This window comes from Aethalodelphis obliquidens, unplaced genomic scaffold (assembly GCF_003676395.1).
Source record: "Aethalodelphis obliquidens isolate GAN/ISIS:26980383/991018 unplaced genomic scaffold, ASM367639v1 scaffold42, whole genome shotgun sequence".
NCBI lineage: Eukaryota > Metazoa > Chordata > Mammalia > Artiodactyla > Delphinidae > Aethalodelphis > Aethalodelphis obliquidens.
Genome location: NW_020837986.1, coordinates 1,054,205 through 1,062,927, shown reverse-complemented (window position 1 = coordinate 1,062,927; position 8,723 = coordinate 1,054,205). Strand labels below are relative to the sequence as shown.

The 8,723-nt window shown below is 40.1% G+C and overlaps 1 protein-coding gene across 1 annotated transcript; it reads right to left on the bottom strand.

Annotated features, from left to right (window-relative positions):
• Positions 1–4,590: 4,590 nt before the first annotated feature.
• ZNF334 (zinc finger protein 334) lies at positions 4,591–8,517 on the bottom strand. The gene is given in 9 exon segments (XM_027078036.1): positions 4,591–4,992; positions 4,995–5,765; positions 5,768–5,802; positions 5,804–5,896; positions 5,898–6,075; positions 6,078–6,188; positions 6,191–6,607; positions 8,083–8,191; positions 8,494–8,517. Coding segments are annotated over 9 exon segments (1,824 nt in total). The 3' UTR covers positions 4,591–4,906.
• Positions 8,518–8,723: the final 206 nt, after the last annotated feature.

Genomic DNA, 8,723 nt, shown 5'->3' with positions numbered 1-8,723 from the left:
AATAACCCTGTCATAAAGTAAAATATTAAATATTAGTAAAATTGATAAACCAGGTTAATATTTACTCATAGAGAAATCCCCACTTTTGTTCAAAGTATTTAAAGTATAATCACTTTCACAAATTGCTGTATCTATAGAGAGAGATTTTAAAGGACCTTAGTGAAAATAAAACTTTAATCCTTGCTTAGAATTTCATGTGGCTCTTTTTAGAGTCTTTAAATTGTTCTGTTTTGGTGATTACAATTTCAACGAGTCATTTTTCAGTTACAAATATTAAGTATTTCAAGTTGAAAGAAATTTTTCACTGGATACACGTTGCTCACTTAAATTATCCTTGTACTTGGAGAACACTCCTCTCTCATTCTTCCCCTGACAAACTCCAACTTCTCCTCCTACCCCTCCAAAGTCCTCAGTCACTGAACCCTTCTCTCCCTGCTACCCCACTAACTAGTGATCTCATTTGTTGTGATGCCTGGATTTAATTTTCTTTTTCTCATACTGTCTTCCCATTAGCATGTCAACCATCACTGGTGAATTATCATGCCCTTTATGAATCTATGAATACCTTCAGGCAAAGCTCTCACCATGCAAAGTATCAAAAACCTTCCACTTTTGTTCAGCATTATGAATGTGGTGACTGCAGCATGGCTTTTAGCTATAGGTCACAACTTACTGAACACCAGCGAATTCACAAGGTAGAGAAAGCCCACAGATACGATGAAAATACAAAGGACTTTAGGCATCCCGCATCATTTACAGTGGTCCAAAGAATTTACATTCTGGATAAACACCTTGAATGTAACCAATGTGGCAAAACCTTTAACAGGGCTTCAATGTTTATTCAACAACAGAGCACACACGGCGGACTGAAACCACACAAGTGTGATGTGTGTCCGAGGGCCTTCAGGTTTCTTTCATCCCTTATTACACATCAGAGATTTCATGCTGGCAAGAGATCACATCTGACTCAGCATCAAAGAATTCCTCCACAAAAGAAACTCTTTGTCCGTACATTTTGTGGAAGGACCTTTCACAGTTTCTCAGAAAAAATTCAACACCAAAAAACTCGTACTAGAAAGAAATATTACACATGTAATCACTGCAGAAAGGACTTCAATCCATATTCAGTTTCTCTTACATCAAAGAGTTCATACTGGAGAGAGACCCTACAAATGTAATGATTGTGAAAAATCCTTTAAAAGCCAATCGAATCTTAACAAACATCAGAAAATTCATACTGGAGAGAAGCCCTTTTCATGTAATGAATGTGAGAAGATCTTTACCCAGCTCATAGATCTTAATCGTCATCAACAAATCCACACTGGGGAGAAACTTTACATCTGTGATAACTGTAAAAAGACCTTTGTCCGTTTCTCAGATCTAACGCGACACCGAAGAACTCATACTGGAGAGAGACCCTACAAATGTAATGTTTGTGAAAAAACCTTTAAACATCAGTCAAATGTTATTAAACACCAGAAAATTCATTCTGAAGACAGGCCCTTTACATGCGACAGATGTGAAAATACCTTTCGCTATTACTCTGATCTTAACCGACATAAAAAAATTCATACTAAAGAGAAGCCCTATAAATGTAGTGAGTGTCAAAAGCTTTTTAACCACAGTTCAAACCTTAGTAAGCATATGAAAATCCATACTGGAGAGAAACCCTTCATATGTAATCAATGTGGAAAAGCTTTCCATCTAAACTCTGTATCTTGACATCTGAAAACTCATAATAAAAAGAAACCCTAAGACTATAGAAGATGCAGGAAGGCACTTAGAAATCACTTACCTTTTACTAGAAATCAAAAATCTAAACCAAAGAGATGAATGTGGAAAGGGTTTTAACCAAAGCCCATTCTTCTGCATGAATTCATCCTGTATGGAATATTTTAGAAATTTAAATACATGTTGAAGAAACGGGAAGATGTGATCAGAGATGTACTTTCTATATCATAATTGACTCAAATCTTTGAGCAAAAATAGTTAAACATGCTCAAGCAAAACGTGAAGCTGAATAAGGCAGTTCCTATGATGGGAAGTAGGCTAAAAGGCAGCTCCAAGGGTGTAGTAAAAAGAACAGATTCGTTTTGCTGTTTGTTCATAATCTATTTTCACTGGGTGAATAAAGTCATATTTTTAATAGAGGTAGCTCTCTAAAAGTGTAAACTTTTGCATGGAGAGGATGCAACCCTAACCTAAGTGTAAGTAAGGGAAAAAAAAGCCATCTCTTTGGAATTAAAACTTCAGAGAAGAAGAAACTTTGCCAGTGAACAATGAAAAACAAAAAGTGGGTCACTATTTAAAAAACTAAAGGATAAAGAGTTAAGAGGGTAGACATGAGAAATCCAAAGTTTGTGGGTCAGTGGTGAGAAGACAGTTTCTGCTCCTGTTCTAAATGAAAACAACTCAGAGACACCCAGCCTCCCCAAATTCTTGGATGTATCTGGAGAACAAAGAGGAGATGGAGAGACTGCAACAATTCTAGGACTTAGATTCAGGACTTGGAGAATTTATGACTCATAGTGTTATCTGTAATAAGTTGATTTCCTGTATTCCCTGATGACTAACTCATAAGTTTTCTAGTGCATGCTAATACTGGTGTGTAATGCTGGATACAATCAGGTCTTGTGTCAGAAATCTACACTTTCCTGAATTGGTTCCCATAATCATTGGTGGCAGCTTAACCCTGTTCGGCCAAGTGGGATGGGCGTAGTCTAACAAGTCTCTTTAGGACTGGCCTCAATCCATAGAAAGTGATGGAAAGACAACACTGTTTCTTCGAGGGTCATCTTCTCATCTTTCTGACCTCTGCTTTCCCAGATATTAGAGTATAATAGTGGCTACCACAGAGCTAAATTGTTGTAATCCCCAGATGTGGCCCCTCGTCTCAAGATCGTTCCTTGTGTGCTTTTTATCTCTAAGAAAAGGTGTGTACATAAGTTCACTTTTTGCAAATAACCTATAAAACTATAATGTGTCTGTTAAGTTACATATGAGCTGAAAATGCAACTGAAATAAGTTTTAAAATGAGTGCAAAATAAATGTTATAAATACAATTATAAAAATGTAAAATGGTTATTGGAATAAGGAGGGGAAATTTTGGCAATTACTCCTAATTTTGGTCCTTAAAATTCTGGTTTAGAGTCAAATTTAACAGGAATTATTTTATGTGCTTAAAAACATTAAGAATTTCCAACATGGCCCCTAACTGTAAAGTCTGTATTATAAGGAGAAAAGAAAGAAGCTTAATAGAACAGAACAGCTTGTACTGAAAAGTCTAGTATTCCAAATTTGCTAACACCAGACTCAATAGAAGCCTAGATTCCAATAAGCAATGTCTAACATATTCTTTTTATATCTGTTGCTATGTTTCCTGGGAACTATCACTAATTATAAGCCAAAAGTCTCTAATTATATGAAAATAAAAAGGATAAAAGGATAGTCATTATGCAAAAGTTAGGCCATTCAAGACATTCTCATTGGCAAGTTTCAGCTGAAAAATCTTAATTTCCTATCGGATTTTAATATTAAAACACATAAGATATTTCTACTGTTTAAGCAAATAATAGAGTTGTCGGTATAAGTGGAGAGAGAAGATAGAAATGCTTATATAGAGGCTTAAAATGTCATCTAAACACTAACATAGTGTGCACAACTTCCTTTTTTTGCTTTTAATAATTAATTCCTTATTTAAATCCACTGTCACATGTTTGAGGACAGAATCCAACAGGGTGTTGTAGGTTGATGTGAGTCGCTCCAAAAGATACACTGAAGTCTTAACCCCTGTGTGCAGGAAAAACTCAGTTCTCCTGTGTTTCTCCTTTATCCCACACTACCACCACATTCACACTTGTGACACCAGATGTGTGGGTTTTCTCCCACACCAAGCAATTCTGTGATACTGGTTGAGTGTCTTATAATTTAACTCATTTCTGACTATACCCACCTGGGGATAGTGTCAGATCCCACAGGGTAAGGGTACAAGTCCCGCAAGACTGCCCCTCAACCCCAACTTCAAATCCCAAGTCCAGGTTGTCACCTGTGCTTCTGACAGGTTGGCTATAAATCAGAGGTTCCCGTGACCCTCTCCTAGAGTTTGATTAACTTGCTAGAGCAACTCACAGAACTCAGGTGAACAGTTTACTTGCTGTTTACCAGTTTATTATAAAAGGATATGATAAAGGATACAGGTGAACATTTAGATGGAAGACATGCGTAGGGCAAGGTATGTGGGAAGGGGCATGCAGCTCCTGGGGAAGCCACTCTCCCAGCACCTCCATGTGGAAGCTCCAAACCCCATACTGTTGGGGTTTTTATGGAGGTTCCATCATGCAGGCAGGATGTGGAACCAGGAGGATGGAATACCACGGTTAGTCCCCTTATTACCACCTCTGCAGATGAAGGGATTTGGGTCCATTACTAGAAGGCTATGGAGACAGAGTTAGAAGACAAAACCCAACCTGTTCAATCTGAGAATTTAAAGCACCATAAATTAGGAAATTATAAGCTACTAAATTATCATAGGAACAGTTGGTTTTGATGTAGAATGAAATAAGGTTAGCTCCTCAAACATACTGTCACACAACAATGTGGAAAGGAACAGATTAACTTAAACATCATCTCTTTCATTATTTTAAAAGGGAGGCACACGTGGCATAATGTTTGAATTGTTGAACGTTTTCATGGTGCCTAGTGAATGTTACAACACACTTATTAAACACACTCTATTTTATTCTCCTGTGTGAGTTTTCTGATGTGATAATGAGGTTTGATTTATGGCTGAAAGTTTTCTCACATTAATTGTGTTTATACAATTCACTCCTCTATGCCTATCCACAGAGTTTTAGCATTGTGTAAATTACTTGATTTGTTCCTTTGTTGATCACCGCCTTCTCGGAGCTCATTCCTTTTGAGTTTTCTGATGTAGCAGGAAGTTTGATTTGTGGCAAAATGTTTTCTCACATCCGTGACACTCATAGGGTTTCTCCCTGTGTGTATTTTCTGATGTTCAGTGAGAGTCCACAGCCGATGGTAGGCTTCCCCACACTTGTTACATTCCTAGGGTTTCTCTCCCATATGAATTCTCCGATGTACTCTGAAGGCTGACTTATGGCAGGATTTCCCACGTTCAGCACATTCATACGGCTTCTACCCAGTGTGAGTTCGCTGGTGTTGAACAAGGGAGAACTTCTGGTGGAAGGTTTTCCCACATTCATTACACTCATAGGGTCTCTCTCCTGTGTGTGTCCTCTGATGGCGAGTGAGGGCCGACTTCCGGCAGTAGCCTCTCCCATACTCGCTACATTCATATGGTCTCTCCCATATAGTTCTCTGATGCTTGATGTGTGAGTTTTTGTTGATGGCGTGTCCACGTCCGTTGCACTCATAAAGATTCCCCTTTGTGTGCACTCTCTTATATTCACTGTGGTTTGACGTCACAGTGAATGTTCTACCACATTTATTAAACACACTGCGTTTCTCTCTAGTGTGAGTTCTGTGATGTATAGTGAGTGTTGACTTATGGCAGAAAAATTTCCCACATTTGTTACATAGGTAAGATTTCTCTCCTCTATGAGTTATCTAATGTGCCGTGAGGGCTGCTTTAGTACACAAATTTTTTCCACACTGACTGCATTCATAGGGTTTCTCTCCTGTGTGAGATCTCTGATGCACATTGAGGGCTGAATGACAGAAGGTTTTCCCACATTCATTTGGTTTCTCTCCTCTGTGAGTTTGCTGATGAACAGCGAGGTAAGATTCTTGTTGAAGGTGTTCCCACATTCTTTGCATTCGTAAAGTTTCTCCCGCGTGTGACCTGAAATGTTCAGTGAGGACTGACTTCCCAAAAAAGGTCTTCCCACATTCATGACACTCATAGGATTTCTCCCCTCTGAATCTTCTGATGCACAACGAGGGCCAATTTGTCAGTGAAGGTTTTTCCACATTCGCTTCATTCATAGGGTCGACCTCCAGTATGAATTCTTTGGTGTCGAGTAAGGTTCGTCTTTACACGGAAAGTTTTCCTACAGTCATTACGAACATAGGGTTTCTCCCCTGTATGAAATCTCTGTGTACAATGAGGGTGGACTTCTTAGAAAAGGTTTTCCTACATTCATTACATTAACTTGGTTTCCTTTCAGAATGTATCCTCTTCTATGTGAAGAGGACTGCCCTCTTGAAGTGGTTTTCCCACATTTTCCATAGCCAAAAGGTCGCTTCAAAGCCTGAATGTTCTGGTGCAGAATCAAATCTTCATTTTGACTTCTGGCTTTCCTAACTGGATTATATTTGTATTGTTTCATTCCAGAACGACTTTTCTCTTGCTTAGAAACGAGTTGCGTTTTCCCACATCTACTGTATTCATCAGGAACCTTTTTAAAGTAGCTTTTCTTTGCAACGATTACTTCTGAATTAGTTTTTAAATTGTTTCCACATGGATATCTGTAGGGTGTTTTTCTTGAGGGAACAATATTCATGCCCAGATTAAATGTTTTCCCAAATACAGTAGCTCTCTCTGTAATCAGTGTTTTATTGCAGAAGAATACAATTTGCCTCAAATGTTTGCCTTGGATTTCCTTGTCCTCCTTTAAGGCATCATCAGCTTCTAGGAGGGAGTACCATTAATAATAACTTGTGATCCGTGACACACTTGCTATGAAATGAGAGTTCCTTACAAATGCCTTGTTGGACTGGCCCAGCTCTTCAGGATTAAGGAAATGTCAAATACAAACATCTCCGACTGATTTGGGGGAAAGAAAAAAACAAACAATAGAAAAGAAGCCAGCCCACCCACACCAGTCTGTTTAACAGGATGAAAGGAAGAGGAAAGTAGCAAAGAATACGAGTACCTCTGCCATGGAAAAAGGAAAACAGTCACAAGGAACAGTAAGCACAAAGTATACTGCAAGTGTGTCTGACACAGTATTGAATAAGACAGATGAGACTCAAGGAAGCACTCAGAGACAGTGAGACCAGCACAACAGACTTCAGAGAGATGGTCAGAGCTACAAAGAGACACAGAGGAAGGGGTGAGTCTCAAATTTTGCCAGCGACATGGGAACTTCAGAATTTGTACAAATACAAAGAATAGAAAGAAAGATTGTGGGCTGAGCAGGGCTGGAAGTAGGGTGAGGTAGGTGTGACCTCTAGGGCACCTGCACCACCCCAAGAGTGAGTGTCTTCTTAAGTTTTGTATCTGAGGCACCTTGGTTGTCTCACCCTAGTCCCCCCGTAGTGGGGCTGAGCGTGGAGAGTGAAACTGATCTCTCAGTTAAAGGATGGAGAGAAACGTGGAATGCAACTAGATTTGCAAATAGATTGTGTAAATCAAGCAAGATTTATTTTTTTAAGACTGACCTATGAATGTCTGAATATACAGCAAGTCTATGTTAAAGGAAGGTGGGGTCAGGTAGGCAAAAGAGAATGCCACAGAACTAAATTTAAGAGTACGCTAAAAGAAGGTCTGTATACCAGGGATGGATAACTTAGCAGCAAAAATCTTTATAAATTTCGATTAAAGAAGTACATTTAGGACTTCCCTTGGTGGTGCAGTGGTTAAGAATCCGTCTGCCAATGCAGGGGACATGGGTTCGGGCCCTACTCCGGGAAGATCCCACATGCCACGGAGCAACTAAGCCCGTGTGCCACAGCTACTGAGCCTGTGCTCTAGAGCCTGCGAGCCACAACTACTGAGCCCGTGCACCACAACTACTGAAGCCCACGTGCCTAGAGCCTGTGCTCCACAACAAGAGAAGCCACCGCAATGAGAAGCCCGTGCGTGGTAACCAAGAGTAGCCCCCGCTCGCCGCAACTAGAGAAAGCCTGCACGCAGCAACAAAGACCCAACACAGCCAACAATAAATAAACAAGCAAACAAATAAATAAAAATTAAAAAAAAAAGAAGTACATTTATTTGGGGACAATGTTTTTAAGTATCTATAGCATGACAGTCATTTGCCCTCAGTTACTTCCCAAGGTCTGGGGCCTATAAAAAGAGATTCCTGAGGAACATTGCAAAGATGCCAACTACACTCACTAACCACCATAGAACTCTCATTTCCACTGGTTTCCACCTGCTTAGTTATCACTCATCTGAGTAGTTCTGACTTGAGAATTCCTCTACTGTCCATGGTTCTTCTCCTTGCTCCAGTCTGAAGATCACATCTGGTTTGCTAACGTTGATACTCTGTTAAAATGATATAGAACTTGGACCAAGCCCTTTGGACTTTGGGGACTTGAAGGATGAAGAAAGACAGCTTCAAAAGCTGTGTGATGAAGATGTCCAGCAACAGGTCATTAGAGCTAGAACATTCAGGGGAAGGGTGGAGGGAGGGCAGTGAGCCCAAGCACAAGGCTAACATTGCCTCAAAGGGTTTAATCATCTCTCTCCCCTGACACTCAAGGCTAAATAATGAAATTCAACATGTTTTTGCAACACAGAGCAAACACATCTCTTGGTAGTTACACAGGGAAGCTGTACTTACCCACCGAGATGCGGTTGTTCTCCAGCATCACATCCCTCTACAGGAGCCTCTGAGCATGGTCCAGGTGCCGCCACTCCTCCTGGGTGAAGTCCGCAGTCAGGTCCTTGAATGAAACCAATCTCTGAAAGAATACGTTTAGTCTGAGGTGAACAGAAGCCCAGTGGATCCCTGGGGTGCCCCCATCCTCCACTTTGGAGACCACTGTTGTGATCATGGAAATCCATAGAGATGTTT